The 22032-nt window shown below is 42.7% G+C and overlaps 1 protein-coding gene across 5 annotated transcripts in view; it reads left to right on the top strand.

Moving 5' to 3' along the window:
* SCUBE3 (signal peptide, CUB domain and EGF like domain containing 3) overlaps nucleotides 1-22032 on the top strand; it is a 109166-nt gene that overhangs the window by 24014 nt on the left and 63120 nt on the right. For all 5 annotated transcript variants that reach the window (XM_079980857.1, XM_079980854.1, XM_079980856.1 and 2 more), the window contains exons 2-4: nucleotides 1156-1278; nucleotides 4010-4135; nucleotides 18769-18903. In XM_079980857.1, coding sequence (XP_079836983.1) covers nucleotides 1156-1278; nucleotides 4010-4135; nucleotides 18769-18903 — 384 coding nt within the window. The remainder of the gene's footprint in view (nucleotides 1-1155; nucleotides 1279-4009; nucleotides 4136-18768; nucleotides 18904-22032) is intronic.

The following is a 22032-nucleotide window of genomic DNA, read 5'->3' as shown; positions in this document are numbered from 1 at the left end:
TGTCAGGCTGAATTTTTCCTCCTTTGCTATATAATAAACACAACAATTCAAAACAGTTGCCTGGTTTTTTATTAAGCTGAGATGTGCACAAGCTTTGTGCCCACTCAATTGGTATTTGTACTTCTCCTTCCCTCTTCACATCTTGGTGTATTGTGGTTAACCCAGGAAGTTTCTGTCAACCATAGATTCCCTTTACATAGGGATGGGAATCTATAGTTACCATGATCGGAACAAGGCAGCATCTTAAACCAGCTGCAAACTATGGTTTGTAATCCTAGCAAGTGCAAATCCTGGTAACCATAATTTCCAGTTCAAGTGTAGCAGGACACTATGGTTAATTCGTTCAGGAAGTGTTGAATCATGCTGTGGGCGCAGGCATGGCCAAACTTGACCCTCCAGATGTTTTGGGACTATAACTCCCATCATCCCTAGCTAACAGGACCAGTGGTCAGGGATGATGGGAGCTGTAGTCCCAAAACATCTGGAGGGCCAAGTTTGACCATGTCTGCTGTAGGGGAAATGAAGAGAAGGAGCAAGGAGGAGAATGTGGTACAAGGCTTGTGCTTATCTCAGCAAATTATGATGTGATAGGTGCATCTGAATTGCAGCACTCTCTTGTATCAAATGTTGTGCTCTAATATAGCATATAATTGATCTCCCTGTTTCGTGTAATGGCTGGATATTAATAGCTTATGTTTGATATACTGTCAGATTGACTAATGTCATTATCTCTGTAATGTATGAATTCTGAAGCCATTCCCTTTTATTTAGTTCTGATTGTGCTCATCAGTGTTTAGCAAAGGCTAATTTTGCAGCAGTCAAGGAAACCACAAGAGAGGCTGGAGGTAGGGGGCATTATTCATTTATGTATGAGATTTTGTACCCAAACTTCACCACTAAGAATTACAACAAAGGTTTGCTGCAATGGGTTTTCGCCACTGAGGGTTTTGCCATAATCCTGGAAACTGACCTATTGCTCCAAAATGGGATCATCCTGGAGCACAATCTTGATGCCTGGGGAGATTCAGCTAACAGGCCTGCTCTTGTGAATTCAGTTTGCAGGCTTCCCAGAGATAAAGGTTGTCTGGTGTGTTTAATGAAACTCAATAACTCAGGCTTTTATGATGTCATTTCCCCCCTCTCTTTCATTTGCAGATATTGACGAATGTGTTGATGGGACTGACAACTGTCACATTGACGCCATCTGCCAGAACACTCCCAGATCTTACAAATGCATCTGCAAATCCGGCTACACCGGAGATGGGAAGCACTGCAAAGGTAGGGAGAATAGGTCAGCCCATTGAAGCAAAGATGGGGAGGAAATGCTTGCACGCTCTTTTATGCTGTTTTATGCGGAAGGGCAAAAACCCATTATATTTCAAAGAGTTTTTTATTAGTTGTGTCTTAGCTGCAGTGAAGTTCCTTTGGTGTCTCTGAAAAATGTGAAGATCACTCTGCTACACTCACAGCCAATGTGGTCAGAATAATGGCTCTTCCAGATGGTTTTAATTCTATTTATTAAGCTAAATAAATGGATTATTCATTTTGTGCGGGGGTGAAACAGCATGGGGCTACCAGACTGCCTCTGGTTAGGCACTGATGAGGGAGAGGCTTGCTTAGCTTTAATAAGTATTCTCAGATAATTTCATGGCTCTAGAGAATTTGGTGAGTTCTGTTTCATTATCCTCCTTACCACCACCACTGTCAGATGCAGTGGTTTCCACTGGTCAGCGTGGCTGAAAGAAACTTGCCCATGGTTATGGTGGACTGTGTGTACCTGTGTTCATAACAAGGGTCTGATGTGTGGGGTTCCCTTCTACAACACAGGGACCCCACTTATGGGACATGCCCTGAAGGTTTTGTTGATCATAGAATGATAGAGCTGGAAGGGACCATGAGGGTCATCTAGTCCTGAGATCTCGTGCTCCACCAACTGAGCCATCTCAGTTTATGTTCATCATGTTTGATAGCTTCCATTGAGATACAGTGGTTTGGGGAACGGCTGTAGCTCCATGGTAGATTATCTTCTTTGCCAGCAGGAAGCCCCCAATTCAATCCCTAGCATCTTCAGGTAGGGCTGGGAAAGTCTTCCTTGTCTGACAGAAACCTGGAGAGCTGCTGTGAGTCAGTGTAGACAGTACTGAGTTGGTTGGACCAGTTGTCTGATTCAGTATAAGGCAGCTTCCTGTATCCCTGTAACCAGTGCTATTTTTCTAGAAAACGCACACCATGAACACCTCCCTTGTTCTCTTATAATGGCAATGGCGCCCACCTTGAAAGGTGCCAGAACTGAGTTCCAGCTGACAAAAAGCCCTGCCTGTAGTCTACCTCCCCATTGATGTGGAGGCCACTCCTGAACAACCATAAACCCTGACCGCTGCAAATTGGCAGATACTGGGAGCTCTCGCACCAGCCAAGAAGTTCTTAAGCTGCAGCTGTGACTAGAAACAGGGTGGCCATCCCACTGTGCGGCTCTAATTCAACTGCATCTGTCAGGAGGAGGAGTGAGAGGCAAGGAGAAGGAATGAAAGTAAGGAGGGACAGAGGACAGGGAAGAGTATGGAGGGGGTGACCAGGAGCCGAGGAGATGGTGAGGAGGGGAAAAGAAGCAGAAGATAGTAGAACAGTCAAGCCAGAGGAGAATGTGGGGAAACTGAGACGCTGCACAATAAAGGACCTCAGGCAAGAAGGTTGTTGGGCTGATGCTCCCTCTTACTCTGAGACACCCCAAATAGCAGATGAATAGTCCCCAGATGTTTCTGTGGAGCACCCCTTTCCAAATTCCAAACTCATTTTAAAAACATTCTTAAAAAAAACCACCAACCTATTTTTTGCTTCCTCCTTATCCATGCAGTTCTTGCTTGCAGTTTGGGCTTTTGTTGGGTGTCCAATAGGCTTTTCCAATAGGGTGGGTAGGTGAGTTGTGGCTATCTGAGTCTCTCTCTGTGTTATACATGTGGTATGTGGGCCTATGTGAGTGTGATCCTCAATGCAGCCCTTGGACCTTAAAAGGTTAGCCATCCCTATGTTAAAATCCCTGCATTTGTGGCTGCCTCTGCCCTTCACAGATATCCAGCGAAAACGGTCAGGGAATAATCTAATCTGTAGGACCTGAAGTGGTTCCCAGACTGGACTGAATAGCCCTCATAGGCTTTCCTTACAGAAAAAAGCCTGCTACTAAGGCTCATACTTACATGTTGACCCAAGGGCTGAAACTTGGGTTAAATATAATTATGGGATTTTTTTCCCAGCAAACAGATTTGGTTTTCATGAACAGTCTTTCTAAATCGTGATGAACGTGGCTCCTGTACCCAAAGTGCTGTCACAGTGTCATCTCATGTGACATTTTTTTCTGGCCCTTTCTTGCTGAAATCCTGAATCAAAGGAATGGCTAAATTACTCTGTGCGTCTGAGTTACTGGATTTCCCCCCTATGTGGTTCCACCAATTATTTTCAATTAAGCAACTTGGCCACCTCAGTGTTGGAGTTTTATCTCCAGTGAATGATCAAAGTATCAAGCCGATCTTGAAACAGAACTGAGAGAGCCAAACTCTGAGATCACATAATAAACAAGGACTTGTTTTGAGTACATCCCTTTATCAAGCTTCCAATAGTACTGCATGTATAAATTCCTGATTGGATAATCAAAAACTAAAGGCTACATTTCTGGGATTATGTTGGACAATGGTAGAGATGCACCCATCTTGCATTTAATATAGAAAACACAATTATGGTGGCTTTAACAAATGACCTGGTGCCAAAGTTTTGACCATGAGTGGCAGTTTCTGACAGGATACATAGTGGGTCATTTTGAACCATGTGACGTGTGAACAATTTCGTTGTAAGCTGCTTTGAGTTTATTGACGGTGAATACAATTGTTTGAACAATACTATTGATGGTCTAGTAAACTTATAAACTCTAGCTAAAGCCCTTCAATGATTTTCATGCATGCGCTCAGTGAAAAGTTGGTAACTCTTGGACCGCTGATGTTCTCCATTCTATGTACAGATGTTGATGAATGTGAGCGTGACGACAATGCTGGCTGTGTCCATGAATGTGTCAACATCCCAGGGAATTATCGATGTACCTGCTACGATGGCTTCCGCCTGGCACATGATGGCCATAACTGCCTCGGTAAGAGATTCATGCATTGTCAAACTGTTTATATTCAAAACATATAAAAACAACAGTGTAAGATTTGCCATATAGACTTCCTATTTCAGAAGCAGCCTGAAACAAGAGCTCTCAGAGATATGAATATTTGCATTCTGGATCCAAAAGTTGAATTCTTTCTGTGAATTGCTGAGTGCAACTTTTCTGACTCAATTACATTGGCAGGCAGGTGTCCTCCAGAAATTCCTTTTTTTGTGTGTGTGTGTCTCATAGCTGTTACGTATTTGGTCATAGAGCTCTGCATTGTTCAAAGCAGACAGAGGCAATGAGCTCTGAAATGTGCACTGTATCTGCTGAAGCATGCTTTCTTCGAATCCATTGTTTCTTCTCTGTTCTTTTGCACTGTCTTACGTATATTCAGTGGAAAGATGAAAAGCATATTGGCCCAGAACTACAGTTGAAATGCAGCAGTTTTCTATTTCTGCTGACTCTGACATCACGTGGCATTGCATAAACACCCAGCTGTGAAGTTTTGCTGCAGGGTAGATTGATTCTCTATCTCATAGAGAAATACAAACTTTTCTGAAGTGGCTTCTTCTGTCAGGTTGAAGATTAAAGTAAAGATCTTTAACACTTTCTTGGGAGACGGAGATAAGGCAGCTGGATTTATTTTCCAAACAACCTATGGAGAAAAATCATGTTAGTGAATAAAGCTTCTTTTGTCTATCATTTTGTTCCAGTGGGAAAAAACAAGGGGTGGGGGAGAGATGGTAAAAGTTAATGTATGTTGAGTGAGTGCCTGTTATAAAAGCTTCTTCCTTTCCTTGCTTAAGTTATGTTAATATCTTATCTTTAAGGATAGTGATCCCGGTTATAGTTCCCCATGTAGGAAAAGATGCTCTGCTGGGGCCTGGGATTGCCTGCCACCTCTGCTGCTGCCATCTTCTACCCCAGGCGTGAGAAAGAGAAAGTGCAGTGACTAGTACCCTTGAGCATTCAGATTGAACCTTTGTGGGGTAAACGCTGGGAGCATCTTGGTCCCTAATTCAGACACTCCTTCAGCTCTTGTTCTAGCAAGTGAGCAGGGCTACAGGTTTTCCTGAATACCGTCAGAGGCAGCATTCCTAGAAAAGTTGCCTGTCTGCAGCAAGTCTTGGCGAGCCCCTGGATTCTGCCAGCTGGCAAATGGATTGCCTGCCTGCCAGGGTGACTCATCGAGGCACTAGCGCAGGGATGAACAAAATCATTAGACTTGCAGGCACAAATGATGAGAAGAATTTAATTATGGGCTACAAAGTGCTTTCTTTTCCCTTTTGATTTCTGTGTTTTCAGGTGTTGTGCACCACTTGGGTTTTTACACTTCTGGAACACATTGTAAAGCAACAAAGAGGAGTGTATGAAGCATCAGGTATGGAGAACCTTTGGGCCTCCAGAACTACTACTCCCATCAGCCCAATGGTCAGGGCTGATAAGTGCTGTAGTTCAGCAACATCTGGAGGACCAAAGGTTTCCCACACCTGTCCTAGATAGAAAGCATATGCACTGCCACTGAGTCATAGTGGAAGTGGAATGATTCAACTCCCCCCCCCCCCCAGATTATAATGATCAAAAGGGTTTCCATTCTTGATATGCAATGTGTTGCTCACCATATGCTGTTGTACTACAGCTCCCATCAACCTTAGCCAGCAAGGCCAGTAATCAAGGATGATTACCAGCAACATGTGGAGGGCACCACATTGAGAAACCTCAAGAAATCACAAGCTTGAAAATAAGGTTGTTAAAGCTAGTGCTATTTTTCTAGAAAAAGAGGTGCCAGAACTCACCATGGACACCTTCCTTGTTCTCTTATAATAGCGGGGGTACCCACCTGAGAGAGAGCTGTCATGATATACATATAGGGTGAAGCAGTACCCTATCCCATAGGATCTAGAATGCCATTGGGTAGCATAGCCAAATCTGAGTTTGTCTCAATATTGTCCTCCCCACATGCATGAGAACTTTTCTTAAAGCCACAAAGAGTCTAGGTTGCTGACATCACAAATCCACCTTCACACCTCTCATAGTAGCAAAAGTCTATATCGCTCTCATTGCTCATCTGTTAGGCCAAACTTGCTTTTTAGCCCTCTATAAGCAAAAACCATTCACACACAGAAATGTAACTGTTCTGTCTTGGTTGCCATGCAGTTACTAAGGCTTGAACTACAGTATTTCTTATTAAAGTTGATACATTCTTTGGCAAAGCTCATAATTTACATTTTCAATCCAACTGGGTTAAGAACACAATTTAACTTTTAAAAAGGATAGAATAGATTAAAGAGGTTTGATGCATGTTTTTAAAAGTACTATGTGTGATTTTATCATAAGCATACTGGTAAATGTCTCTAATAAACATTAACTTAACTGTTGTTGTTTAGTTGTTTAGTCGTGTTTGACTCTTCGTGACCCCATGGACCTAAGCACGCCAGGCACTCCTGCCTTCATTAACTTACTAGGTTGCCAAATATACAAGTTGGCCCTAGCGCTTCTGCATATTAGGGTTGCCAGCTTACTAAAGCCACACTTAAAGATACAATATGCATTTTAATTGCGACACTTGTAGGAAAGATGGAATTTAAATGAGATGGGGAGGTATAAAAAACAAACAAACAAACAAACAAACAAACAAACAAACAGGTATCTAGACCTCTAGTGAATGCCAGGGTATTTAGTCACTTGCTTTTCTGTCAGTGACTTATCCCTGCTCCCTTTACCCCCTCTCATTACCAAATGCTCTGTTTCCTTCTCTGAGATGGGTCTTGGCTTCCTTGTGCAAATTTGGGCTGCGGGCGAATTCTGCAGCCCTGTATCCTATTCCACAGTTGCCTGCTTTCTGCAGCTATATTGGAGTAGTTTCCTGCAGGAACTGTTTTGTAAAACTTTGCTGTTAAAGCCCTGTATACTATTTTTGTTGTGTCTGGACATATGAGTTTAAGTAAAAACAGCAGCAACAGCTGGGATTCTTCAGAGTTATTTAAACACTGACATGTCATCAGTGAAATGCTGCCCCTCCCACCCTCACTGCCCCAGGGTCTCATGTTGAAAGATTGCAATCTCCAAGTTATATATTTCAAACACATTTTTAGGGGAAATTGCTGACAGGGGAGGTAGCTGGCTCTGAATTCTTACTCCCATGCAGTAAATCTGTGAGTGGAGAGCCGCTGATGGGATGATAGCAGTGTACAAGCCTTGAATTATTTTCTCCCCTTCTGTCCCTTCTCAGTTTAAGGCACTTCCACACCAGGTATTTCTGCACATTTGCAGTGTCCGAAGAACCTTTTTGAGGAGGAGGAAGACACAATGATATGCTTGAGTTTTAACCCATTTTTCCTCTTCCTGGAATAATCTGATCAGTACTGTTTAGACCAGTATAGATGTGAAAACTCCAAAGATGAGGCTGTTTCAAAATGGAACTATTCAGTGTTTGGAAGCAGTTTGTTTCTAACGTGTTATGTGATGTTTCTGGAGGGTGATTTCTAATGCCACACCACCTTGGTTCCTGCTTGGCATAGCTAGGCACACCTGAGCCATTTTATTTCTGGGAGCAGCTATGGTAAGGTTACCAGAATTTTTTCAATAAATCCGGGGACACTTTTCAACTTCCTACTAAATAGATGGATTTTGTCTGGGGACTGTCCCCGGGAAACGGGGACGTCTGGTAACCTTAAGCTATGGGAAGGTTGTTGCTTCAGAGGTGGCAACCTTGCTCCGTATGGAATTTTATTTTATTTGTTTTTAGTATTGTAATGGGACTTGCATACCATCAGAAAGCCTACCCTGGAATTTATGAATGGCCCCTGTCTACCTTTCCTCACTTGGTTCTATAACATGAAAGCATTTGAAGGTCTGCTGCTCTTCCTTGGTTGATATAACTACACTGATTTTGGCATAACCTGGATGAGCTGTGTTCCCTTTTGATACTTTGCAAATTCTGCTGGCTTAATTGCCTACTAGCTTAGAACAACCTTGTTCCCACTAAGACCACAAAATCGGCCCTTTTTTAAAAAAACAACTGAGCACCATGTAAACAAAAATATTTGCTTATAGGCAGAAAATATAATGGAGGAGAGGTTTTCCCCTGATTTTGAGTACAGCCACTTACTGTGTGCTGAGGTAGGAACGATGGGCAGAACTTCATTCTGCATAACAACATGAGAATCAAATGCTGTGATTCCCAGTGCTTTACAGTCTTCGTAATATTCTGCAGCTTCCCACAAGGATCATTTAACATCTTTAATGTATCCAAATATCTAACATCAGTTGCCCCTGCTGCTGTGTGGGAGCTCACCTCTTTTTCCAATTAGCCCTGCTGTGGGCGGATGGGGGGGGCAGGTTTTCCTCCCAGTGTAGAAGCCCCAGGATCCTGCTCTACTGACACAGGGTGAGCCCCACATCTGACCAAACAAATGAGTTAATAGCAAACATGATGAGAATCATAATATGGGGAGGAAGTGTGCAAATAAAGCCCAGGCCAAAACAAACCTTCAGCCTCACTTTGGAGAGCTTGAGTTCGCCTTGATCCGACAGTATGTATGAGCCACACTGTTGTCATTCATTTATAAAAACAAGAGATATCAGTGCTCAGGTTTGCTTGGAAATCACACCGCGACATGTTAGCCTTTCCCCACTCCCCACATCCAGATGCACGGGCATGGTGACTGTGGGAAAGAATTGTTTGTTTTATTATATATCCTGCTATTCAAGTTATATATAAGTTGCTATCCAACTTATATATCCTGCTATTCCAATGCACTTGCATTGTGCAGGGTGGCTTGCAGGAAATTAAAAACAAAACAATCCCATAAGAAATAAAATCAACAGCATAAAAACAGAAACTAGCTACCAGATAAAAATCAAACTGCCAGAAAAGGAAAGTTTTAACCAGTCATCAAAAAACAATAAGAGGGGTGGGTGACAGACAGATCTCATGGGGGTAAGGTGGATGTGACCACTGAGAAGGCCTTTTTATTTTACTTTTTGGTTCTGTACAGTTGTGCCTCAGCTATGGCTGGAACATGGAGAAGAACCTCTGCAATAGATCCAAGCCATTTAGGGCAGGCATAGGCAAACTCAGCCCTCCAGATGTTTTGAGACTACAATTCCCATCATCCCTGACCACTGGTCAGGGATGATGGGAGTTCTAGTCCCAAAATATCTGGAGGGCTGAGTTTGCCTATGCCTGATTTAGGGCTTTAAAGGGAACTATGGTTGTTTTTATTGTTGTTCTGTGCTTCTTACTTGCCTTCTGGGGAAACCTGCTGTTTACCTCTGAATCAGATCAAACAGCAGATTGCTATTTGTTCCAATTCAGTAGTAAAGAGTGTGTTTTCCAAGGGAAAGCTACATGTCAAATGCAAGACCGCCTAGAAAGCATGGGACCAGTGGAAAACTGCTCGGACTCATGCTTTCTAGGCAAGGCACAAGTGGAAGTGTGAGTGAGCCTGTATTCTAGTTGTAAAAGCAAAGCTGGTGAATATTCATTCTTCATTAATGGAGATTGATTCGTTTCTGAAGTTTATCACAAGACCTAGAGCAGTGTCCAGACAAGAGGCTAGAATGGCTGGGAGCTTGTTTCTTTTGAGCAAGACGTACCAACTTCACAGGTTTCAGTGCTGGCACCCGGTGCTAAAAGCAGATTGCTGTGTTCAGTTTAAGAACAACAGCAGCAAACTGTGTTTCCCAGTATAAAGTCTCCTGTCCACTTACTCCCTTTACATTCTTTAGGCTTGCTATGCCAGGTATTGCTTTGACCCACGCATAGGAGTGGGCTTTTGATGTCATGTAAGTTTGAAAGAGAAGCAATGGGGAAAGGATAATTCTGGAACTATCTTCAAATCCCCTTGAAGTGGGAAAAATGGGCAGGGCAGATCTCATTCCAATTAGTGTATGTGGGGAAATCGCTAGTGAGCTTATTATGCAAGGATTATTCATGCATAAGCTTTCCATTAAACACAATCCAGTGGATTTGTCGTTCAACCCTAAACTCTACAGTTAAAACATCTGGAACTAGCCAAGGGTGGGGCAATTCTCCTGCTTTCCTTTCCCATTATATGGTGAGTCCAAGAAAAGGAAGGGAGGAACAAAGAGAGGCTGAATGGAAGAATAAATATTAAGTCAGATCCATGTTGAATATGGTTTTGGCAGAAGCGACAATGGGGCCAGTTGTCAGTGCACCTGTGGTCTCCCCCCCCCCCCCATGGCTCCATATGACACATGCTTTCCAGTTGAACACTTGAAGGAGGAAGAAGAGAAATACTGAATTGGTTCTTTCTTAGGAGGAAAAGTGGAAGATTCACTCTTAGTCTTTTTTACATCTTGTGTAAGGACTGAAGCAGCAACACCAGAAACATTTCAGCCCACAGCGAAATGCGTGGCCCATATACATATCACTATGGGTTGTTTATGTTTCCTTGGACATCTTATGCTGCATTATTATGAACTAATCCAGTAATTTTGGTTGTTATTTTAAAGATGCTTTTATGGTAATGGTTAACGTGATTTGTGTTAGCCTAGTTCGTTTTATGTGGGTTTAACATTTTAACAGCTTTGGATCAATATGATGATGGGGTTTACAAATCAAAGGGAATAAATCAGTCAGTCAGTCAATGTACAAATGGTTAAATGGCCACCAACTTGATAATGGCTTTAACATGGAGGATAAGGTTATCAATAACTATTAGCTGCAATAGCTGTTGGAGGCACAGTGCCTCTGAATACTGGTTGTTGGGTATCCTAGGCGGGGAGAGTCCAGTTGCACTCAGGTCCTGTTTATGTGCTTCTGGTTTGGCAATATGAGATCAGGATGCTGGAATAAATGGGCCTTTAGTCTGATCTGGCAGGGCTACTCCTATGTTTTTAGGTTCTATGAGACAGAAAGATGATGGAGTACAGAGGAAGAACTTGATTCCATCAGGCTTTCCTCTCAGACATGTCATTCAACATACTGTTTTCATAGTCCAGTTCACTGTATACCAATAAAAATGAAGTTTTTAGTATAAACTAATAGCAATCCAATCACTAAAGGGGCACAAAAGTGTACAGCAGTAATGTTCAATGCAATGTTTTAAATGCAGCTTTTAGAAAACTGGTAGCTGCAGACTATACTGCTATCTTTTCTCATGACAAACCTGGGTCATTTCCTTCTGGTTTCTGCCTCCTGCAGAGCTGGTTTATTAACAGTTGATTTCAGGGAAGCTGAGTAAGAACTTTGACATTTAAAAACCAAGATCATTAATTTACTTGGCCTTGGCAAGAACATCACTTGGGACTAGTACTGTAGGAATTAAGTGGCTGGGCTACACTTCTTTCTAGATATTTCTCACATCCATACACTCTTTTCTTACTGTCACCCAGTCAAACCTGTAAATCCATCTTCTGCTTCGTCTAACTTATCAGAGAGACACTAATTTCCTCAGCTTGAGGACCTCACCTTTCAAGCAGATGAGGGAAGAGAAATGTAACTGTGTTCTGTTTATGTTCTGAAAATGCAACATGGCCTAGTGGTAAGGATATCAGTGACACAATTGGGAATAAATACATTTTTGGAAGTATGTAAACAATGCCTTCCAATAGCTTAGAAGAGCAAAATTTAGCTCATAGAACTCAATGGGACTTACATCTTCATAAAACGCAAGCTTCTTTTCTTCTGCTCTGGAGGGTAGGACCTGAACCAGTGGATTCAAGTCACAAGAAAGGAGATTCCAATGAAATATCAGGAAGAACTTTCTGACAGTAAGAGCTGTTTGACAGTGGAACAGATTTCCTCGGGAGTTGGTAAACTCTCCTTCCTTGGAGGTTTTAAAGCAGAGGTTGGCTGGCCATCTGTAATGAATGATTCAGTTGAGATTCTTCCATTGCAGGGGGTTGGACTAGACGACCCTCATGGTCCTTCCAACTCAACAATTCTATGATTCTATGAATTGTACATTAAAGGCTGATTTATCATGCTGTTGACTGAGAAGGGGAAAGGAAGGACTAATTTTAGGTCAGTAGCTGGGAGAAGCATGAGCTGTTTTAAACCCAAATAGGGAAGCAGAAAATGACTAAATAAGGGGCCTGTAGCTGAGAGAAATGAAAGCCACTTTAACACACTCTAGACAGGAGGACCTATAATGATTGAAAGGTGCAGTCCTAAGCACCCTTTCTAGGGGTAAATTCCATTGAACCAAATGGGATTCACTTTGGAGTAAATGTATTAGGCTGTTGCCCCTGGCTTGTGTGTTGCAAGATTGTTACAGTGAAAAGAAACCTATATTAAGCGTTGAGTGGAACCATTGTTTTGATTCGTCTTCCAGATGATTGTGGAGGAGCTTTGCCCCAGCGGTACTAAAGACTCTATTGTGGAAAGATCTACATAACAGGCTGCGTTCTGTATTTGGCTGCCTTCCTATTCTGTAATATGGGAGAGAAAAATGTGTAGGTCTGAGGAAGGTATTACAGACTTGCCTCTTCCGAGACTTGTGGAAGTTTTTTTGGAACTTGGTTATTGCTAGAATAAATCCCATTATCATCCTTTTCTTTATCCCTAATAAGATTCCGAGTGACCTTTTGAACCAGAACAGGAATTTGAGCTGTTGTCCAAATCAAAGATGGGGGTCTTTAGTCTTCTGCCTGTCTATGTTGCCTTTAATAAAATAGGCATTAGGTCTGCCGTCTCACTTTAGCTACTGGTTTTAACCAGCATCTTGTCTTTCTTGGGTTGACTTCAGGGAAATTATGGTTTCTTTATCAGTAAGAGTTTTACAGACAGCTATTGGCATTCAGGGGACTTAATGTGCCTAAGATAAAAATCACATTATTGAGAAAACACAGGAGCACACATGATCACAAACACACAGTCCTTTCTGCCTTGTTGAAGCCATCTGACGTAATCTGGCTATGGCTTAATCTAGCTGGAAATATATATATAGCTCCTTCGCACAAATGCATTTGCAGGATGTATGTTTCCCTTGACCTTTTCCACCACAAACTGATTTTCCTTTATATTATTATTTACCTTAAGGTTGTCTCTATTGTATCCGTGGACAGTTGTCTCCACTGAACACTGATACTGGCATGGGACACAGTTCTATTTAGAACAAAAGCTGCAAATTGCGTGATCAGGAGAATATTGTCTAGGTTAAATATGAGCAGTGGGAGGCCCTTTTAATACCCAGATCAAATTTTTCCAGTAACCATAGGCACTTGAAACAGCTTTCTAGCTAGCCTCTATTGTCCTAATTGTTTGGACAGGTACAACAACCCTGTGAGGAAGGATTGATCTTACTTCATTTTACAGATGGGACGTTGCCTGAGGCCTCCCAGGAATTCATGGCACGGGTGGGACTTGAATGCTTCTTGTTGGCACTTTGTGAGCTCAGTGCACCCTCTCTTTGTTTACAGATCATTTAATTGTAACAAGATGGGACTTGAAATCAGGCATCCAGGTCCAGGTCTGTCTACTAAACCAGTTGCCTCTGTGCTAATCTTGCCACTACTCAAAGAATAGTTCAGAAAGGGAAGTCCTATTTCGGCTTTCCCCTCTATGCAGCAATTTGTCTGAAGGGAGAGAGCTGGCTGGCCTCACATCCACCACCACATCCTGCACCACCCTTACCACTGCCATCCTATCACTGCTGGGAATGCCTGTAAAAGGGAGCCTGCGGTATGCCTACCAGTGTCTACCATTAATTAGGAGCTGTTGTCAATTGTGGGCCTTAAGCAACCATTGAGGAAGAAACAGGAGTCAAGCTCAGTAGGCACTATTGCTGCTGTGTAGGCAAAATCCATGACAGACTGGGAGACCTTTATCTTCCTTCGAGATCATAGAAGAGCCAGTGGCCTTCTGTGGATGCTTTCGCTTGAAGCTTGATGGCTCACCACAGAGGGTGGCAGCACGCAAACCATGGGTCTTTGATTTTAGAGTTGGCAACTTCTGACACAACCTCAGCTTGGATTATGAGTCTTTCTTAGCCCCCAACTACTGATTACTTTGCTATGAGGTTATATGGACAGGTAAAAAGGATATTACTCGTTGTCCATGCATAACTGCCACATTTTGTGGTGATTTTCCTTTCTTTCTCAGTTGGTATGAATAATATTTGGTTCTTTATGGATATTTTTGATGGTGGAATGAACTCCCTTGGGAAGTTGTGGACTCTTCTTCCTTGGAGGTTTTTAAGCAGAAGTTGGATGGTCGTCTGTCATGGATGCCTCAGTTGAGATTCCTGCCTTGCAGGGGGTTGAACTTGATGACTCTTGCGGTCCCTTCCAACTCTATGATTCTGTGTTTCAGAATCTGAAAGATCATGGGGCAAGACTCCAAAACACGCTAGTGCTATTTTAGAACGTTATTATTTGACAAATCATTGAGGAGTTTCTTTTGTTCTAAGCCATTTGCCTATAGTTTATATCTATACATCTTTCCTTTGGCGTCATAAATCTAGACATTGGCTCTGTACACATCATATCTCACATTTGAACCACATTTTTCCCCTCCAAGAATTCTGGACACTATAGTTTATTAAGGGTTGCTGGAAATTGTAATTCTGTGAGTGGTAAACTACAGTGCCCAGAATTCCTGGAGGCAAATAATGTGCTCCAAATGTGCTTTAAAAGAACACTGTTGAACAACTTGGTTAAGCAGTCCTTAAAATGTTCATGTTTTGGGATAGAATCTTAATAGTTGGCAACAGTCTGCAAGACGCCATGCATGACAGTGCGTTTGACTTTTCTTTGCATATGAGCTAGTCTGTGTGTTTTAATTAGCCCCTTAGACATTTGTTCAGGTATTCGGGTCTGATCTGAAATTCCTTCTCTCTGCATGCTGTCATCGACCTGCTATTCTGACTTTTCCGGAGTCCGCTCCATGGCCCCACGGCTGATGTCCGAAGGGCTCAACTTTCCACTTAGCTGTTGGGCTTCAAATGCTCGAGTTCACAGGAGGTTTTCTTTGGCACTGGGCCTCTTGCCTTCTGTGTGTGTGTGTGTGTGTGTGTGTGTGTTGAGAAATGAGTTTGGTTGTATTTCTCTTCTGTTCTATGATAAAGTATGTGAGGGATCCTGAGAGCAAGAAAATGCACCTTTCTCCTGCCTGAGGCACCAGCTCAGCACTCTACTTGGTCATCCATGACAACTTGAAGGAGAAGGTGTGTATTTCTGGCCACCAATATTTCAAAAGATCAGACGTAAAGTGGCAGGCAGATACTGGATAAGCTTTCACAATGGGCTGAACCACTGCTGTGATTAGATCTACATGTTCTGCCGGAAACTCAGTTATTTTTGGTTTTCCAAAAAGTATTGGATCAGAGATTATTAGTCAAGAAGGAGACATTGGAGTAATAGCAGCTTACAGAAAATGATAGTTTGTTGGACTGCAGGTGGCAGAATTGACAGTCAAGAAAAAGATGTACATTAGTCACAATATTAGTAATATGTGAAGTTCTGGTCTTGAAAAGGGCATAGGACAAGCAGGAAGTGGTGAGCAACAATAGTTGGGGGGATGTGAGACATACCAATAAAAAGCTAAAATAGTTAAGACATTACCTTAGATAAGAGATGAGTAAGAAGAAATGTGATTGAATGATATGAGGTCATAAGTCACTTAGAAAATGTGGCCAGCAACTGGTTGTTAATGCTTTCATTAATTTTTATAATGTTTTTATAATGTTGCACTGTTTTAGTGTTGTTAGCCGCCCTGAGCCCGGCTTCGGCTGGGGAGGGCGGGATATAAATAAAATTTATTATTTATTATTATTATTTCATGTAAACTGTTGCCAAATTTGTTTGCTGGGTGTGTGTGTAGACACAGCCAACCTGCTGAGAGGCTGCTCCTGAGGGGTGATGCCATTCTGCCCTCTGGAATACCTTGGTCAGAAACAATCCAGATCCTTATGATATAGACATTGGAAGCAGACTTCCTAGTGCAACCCCCCCCCCCAACAACACCCAACAGGAAGAAGCCTTTAGGGTGGCTTCCACTTACTCTCTGAAAGCAATGCCTGCTGGTTCAGAAAAGGTTAGTGTAAATTGTCATTTTAATGTTGACCGACAGCAACACCAATGTTGGGAGGATGGCTCTGCGGCTCTGCTCCACAACACCAGCCATTCCTTTTTAAAAAAATAATTTTTATTGAATTTCCAATTTTACAAACAAAACAAACATTTTACATGCCATTGAATATGCAGTGACCTCCCTCCCTCTCCTTCCTTGATTCATTCATTTTACAGTGGTACCTCAGGTTAAGTACTAAGTAAGTTCCAGAGGTCCGTTCTTAACCTGAAACTGTTCTTAACCTGAAGCACTACTTTAGCTAATGGGGCCTCCCGCTGCCGCCGCGCTGCCGGAGCACGATTTCTGTTCTCATCCTGAAGCAACGTTCTTAACCCGAGGTAATATTTCTGGGTTAGTAGAGTCTGTAACCTGAAGCATATGTAACACAAGGTACCACTGTATTTATATTCCCTTCCTGCATATTTTACTAAAACCATTTTTGTCAGTTCTCCATTTTTATATCCCTCAAACAATAATGACACTGTTGATTTTATCTTATTGCTGCGTGCATTTTCAACTGTGTACAGTTACTTTCCATATAGTCACTAAATATTTTCTACTGCACTGATCCCCTTTCCTTTGTTCCCTTTGCACTGATCCTCTTTCCTTTGTTCCCTTTAATGGCCCATCACCCAGGCAATCACCTCATCAGGAAACTGGCCTGGCTTACATTTTAAGACTTGCTGGATCCAGTGGTTAGAAGGGTCTCAACATACAGGCTACTCCCCTCCTCCTCCCCCCCCCCCCGCCCCAAACTCACAACACTGTCTTTTAGCACCCTGGGCTCTGCCTGCCTAAAGTACTAGTGTAGGGAAGCACACAGCAGTATGTTTTAATCAGGCTAACAAATCTTTAAAGCATTATGCCATGTTTACAGCTTTGTTTTATTAAATCAAAATAGACAAGTGGACAAGAGCTCACAAGAGTGGATTGGGTGTGTGAGGTTCCTTAAAATTAATGAGTTCTGAGGCTTTTCTGCTCCAAATAGCAAAACATCTGTTATGTTCTGGGCCCTTAAAGAAGCCAGAAAGAATGGGAAAGCGGCTCTGCCCAAGATTTTGAAAGTCTGTGTTGCTTAAGGTTCGTGCCTTCTCTCTCAGAAATAAACAACCCCTCCCCCCCAAAACAACCCAACTTTTTTCTACTTTTCTTGTAAGTGAAGCCTATTTTCTTCTGGGCAAAACTGTAGAAATGGTGGCTGTTATTTTCTGGTGCTGTGCTGTGTCTTGAGTTGCCACCAAGCAATTTTTGGTAACCTTAACACCTTGGCCAGCACAACAGCTGCAAAGGTGCACCAGACATATGAAAACAACACTTGGAAAAGTGTGCTGTTTTCCACTGACCAATCAGGGAAGTCCAGCATGTGTTTGAAAATAAGCCATAGAGCCAAAGAAGGGAATTGTGTGGCTGGCTTGGGCTGAGGTTAATTTCCAGAAGTGACACACACAGAGAGAATCTATTTGCACACAATGCCTTCTCAAAGTAACCCCAGTGAACTTCATTTTTTCCATGTCACCAAATAAAATGAAACCTATGCATTTTCTTTAAGTGTGTGTGTGTGTGTGTGTGTGTGTGTGTAAGGGACAAGAGGGAATGTTAGACCTGGAACTTAGTTTTATAGCAGGCTGCAGTTGAGGTCTAATCCTGGCACAGAGAGGTGAAAGTCAAATGGGCCATAGGGAGGAGGCAGGCTGGAGATTAGGCACTGAATCAGGCAAACAGAAGCCATGGTCCAGAGGCATAATCACGTGTGGCCCAGTGGCAACATACTGGAGCAGCCAGGTGGGGCAAAGCAAGGGAGTCTTACGGGCTGCTTGGTTCAGTGAGTTGCTCGCTATGAGGAACTGGCTTCCATGGACAGGTTTTAAAAGGTCTGATGTGTCTCTGTTAGCTTGTGAGGTCAGTTGACTGGCAGCTGAAAGTACTTAGCCCAGTAATGCAGCCTAGGGGGTGCCCTTGCCCCACAGACCTTTGGCTGTCTGGCTGAACAAAACACTGAAATGCAATGGGTAAACAATTACTCAGAAAGTGAAATTCAGCAAGAAAACAATGGTGTCATGTGGATGAACAAAATAATGGCAGGGTTTTTTTGGGGGGGGGGGGCACTCCCAAGTCTCCACATTTGTTTTTGCCCATCAAAACAGTGTTCTGTAAGGTGTTTATTAATGCTGGTCAGTCACTATGATCAACACCAGAATTTGTAGGGAAGAAGGATTTATAATGCATGGTATGTCTGTTGATAGAGGATGGGGCACCCAGCATTACCTGAAAGCGTGTCTAAGAGTGGCACTTACTTTTCCCCATGGGAAAGGTAAATGAATGTACTCAGGAAGAACACTGGATTTGGGTGTAGCCCTGTTTCCTTGTCCCTGGTGGTCCCAACCACTAAAGATCAAGGCATCTATCTCCATTATCTCCATCCTCTATTCTGTTATTTAACTGTGCTAGAATGTTGGGTCAGTTTAACGGAATATTGGAAACTGCTTTTTATAAAGTGATATGTTTATATACTTTGATGTCTTTCTGTTGTATAAATAGTGTGATGTAAGCATCAGACTCTCATTCTCTCCTTTGCTTCCCGAAACAGATGTGGATGAGTGTGCAGAGGGGAATGGTGGCTGCCAGCAAACATGTGTCAACATGATGGGGAGCTACGAGTGCCACTGTCGTGATGGCTTTTTCCTGAGCGATAACCAGCATACCTGCATCCAGCGCCCAGAAGGTTGGTCATTAACGCCTTTATTTCCTGCCAGGCATGTCACCCTCTGCCTCTATTGGATTTTAAGGTTACATAAATAGATGGATAAACATCTGTATGGGCATTATGAGATGTCAGATTTGTGTGTGTCTTATTATATGGTTGAGCACACTCTAGCTTACAAGTTGGGCCCTTTCCAATATCACTCCAAACAGTGATGGACTGATAGCATCAAACTGGAAGTCAAGGCCAAAAGGAGGCTGGGGTAGGGTAGCCATTCACTCTGATTTTGCTTCTCTGTCTTGGATTAACAGTGATAATCATGGGGATGGTTCAGTCTCAGTCCCCATATGAACTGCAGGTTTTAATATACTGATTAAAAGCATTCGTCAACCACAAAACTTGGAAGTGCCCCGAGTTAACAGCTGATTGTAGTCTTGGTTGGAGAGCCCGGCTCTTTAGCTTAAACTGCAGGATTCTCAAGACTCTCTGCACTTAATATATCACATGTTGTATTTTGTCTCTTGGATACAGATGTGCTAATAAAAACAAATGCATTTACAGCGTAATGTTAATAATTACTACTAAACCATTTACAACCCGGGCTATTTATATAAAGTGCCAACTTCTTTGGGATATGAGATGTCAGAAATCATGTGCATGTGTTTAAATAATTGTTTTAAAGTTTTTTATCGACAGAAATGCAGGATATAAATGTTTTAATATATATATATATTTAAAAAAAACAACTTGTACCCATCTTATCATTCACCCTACATTTACACTTGTCTAGCCACATTGGGCACTACAGTAGTGGTGATGCTGTGATGAATATGGGTTATGTTGGAAGCTGGGAGTGGGCAGTCAATTATACACTTGATTCATCTAATGCGAAGTTTGCACTGAACTATTTAGCCCACATTATCAACATGGCAGATTGGTAGTTTGAACTGATACTCATACTGTGCCCACCACAGTGATATCTAATCATTACCATGTCATCATCCATAAGCTTTGTAGAAGAATTATGATTTAGTGTTTTTCCTTAAAGGAAAGAAGAAAGAACAGCTGGATTAGTTATACCTAGTAGCTATACCTAGATTTACATAAAGACCTAGATTTACATAAAGTTTTTGGAGTGTTCAAAGCATTTCACACATTTCTGACCCCCATAAAATTTATCTATCACTTGATGGTAAGAAACAAAATTCAATGTGGTTGCATCTTGTCATCCTCACAACCACCCTATAAGAAAGATCAGTAAGGGTGTTGCTCTCTTATTGCAGTTGGGGAAACTGAGGCTGAGAGAAAGTGACTTCTATAAGGCTGTTTAATGAGTTCATGGAAGAGCTGAGATAAATATCAGGTGTGAAGGCTGACAGCTGTCAGAGGTGAGCCAAGAGCAGGAAACTTTGTGTTGAACCAGGGTGTCAAAGCCAAGGGCCAGGGCCAGGAGTTAGCACAGAAGCACACCAGAGCCAGGATGACCTTGCTGCTCATGCAAGATGCCAGCCCAGACAGGAAGTCTTCCTAACCTTTCTTGTTCAGGAGAACCCAAAGCCCAGCCTGGGTGGATGAAGCCAGTCTAGAAAAGGCTTCCTCAACCTCGGCCCTCCAGATGTTTTGGACAACAATTCCCATTATCCCTGACCACTGGTCCTGCTAGCTAGGGATCATGGGAGTTGTAGGCCAAAAACATCTGGAGGGCCGAGGTTGAGGAAGCCTGGTCTAGAACCTGGTAATACTTCACTGCCAGAAACAACTGCCAGCTGCAGTTCTGCTTGGGGCAACTGCCTGCAGAACAAACAGTTCTCAGTTGTTAGCTCTGACAGCTCTCTGATATGTAGTTCAGTCTCATAGCCATTCTGCTAGATAAGCTCTATGCAAGCAGAGCAGAAGACTCCAACATCAGCTTTGTCAGGAACAGGCTCATCTGTGTTTGATGTTGACGGTCAGGCTTAGTTTTGTTGGAGACCATGTCAGTTAGAGAAGCTGCGGCAAAACCAAACAAGCTTTTTGATTCAAGCATCAAAGACCTTTCAAAAGCCTGTGAAACTCTAATGCCAAGTAGTGGCAGCTAATACATATCCCTAACAATTTACTGAAGTAAAAGAGGGAAATATCTTGCCACAACAACCCACAGGACTCGCCTTTTCTTGTCATTTCTTGTGTCTTGGTTTTACCACCTCAACTTTGGCATTTATTTTCAGTTGCTTGGAATAACCTCTAAGAAAAGCTAAAAAGCCAAGAAAGAAAGAGTTCTTGTTTTTGCCATGAAATTTGCAGTCTCCAGCTGGCACAGGATTCTGTTTTGATTTGTCTGTCCCCCTCAATCCCTGCTTTAGCCACAATAGTTTATTGAGGTAACTTTTTTCTTTGGAGTTTCTGTGCACCTGGCACAATTCAAAATGTTCTGAATTGATTGAACCATGATCTCCGGCATTGTAATCCCAGATCTAACTCCCGCTTCCTTATGATTAGAGTGGGGGGGGACCTGTGGCCCACCAGATGTTGCTGTTGTTGGACTCCAATTCTCATCAGCCCCCAGCTAGTGTTGCCAGTGGTCAGGGATTGTGGGAGTTGCAACCCAACAACATCTGGAGTGCCACATGTTCCTAGCCCTTGGATTGTTTTGTTTTTTAAATGACTTTCTTGCTAATTATTGACAATTCTCTTCTGCCTTTCGCAGGCAAGGGATAGCGATAGTGCTTTTGTTCATGTGACGAGCTGATTTCATTTACATATGTAATTTCTAATACAACATAATTGCCCTTTGAGCATATGTATTTGTTATCTTCTGGGCAAGATAACAAGGTCAGCAAGGTTGTGATCCATAAGAAGCAAACAGTAATCCTCAACTCTTGCAGTACGGTAAGGAGAGGAATTTCCCTCAAATGGAATGCATTAATAGTACTGTTTCAGGCTCTGGTAATGACCGCTCCCCACTTAAAACGGGGGGCGCCTTTTGCGTGGACGCGTGCAGCCCTGGATCTGGAGTGGCCCCATCAGCATAGGCTTTGCCTTCCCTCAGGTGGGATACCTGGAGGTCCCCGCCTACCCCAGTGAGTTGTCCAATCCCACCTGGGGGAAGCGTTGCCAGGGAAACCAGGCCAGGTAAGGGGAGGGATTACCTGCCCACACAATAGAGGGTGG

This window comes from Podarcis cretensis (genome assembly GCF_951804945.1).
Source record: "Podarcis cretensis genome assembly, chromosome: 6".
NCBI lineage: Eukaryota > Metazoa > Chordata > Lepidosauria > Squamata > Lacertidae > Podarcis > Podarcis cretensis.
The sequence above is the reverse complement of the archived record's forward strand: the minus strand, read 5'-3'. Positions and strand labels throughout refer to the sequence as shown.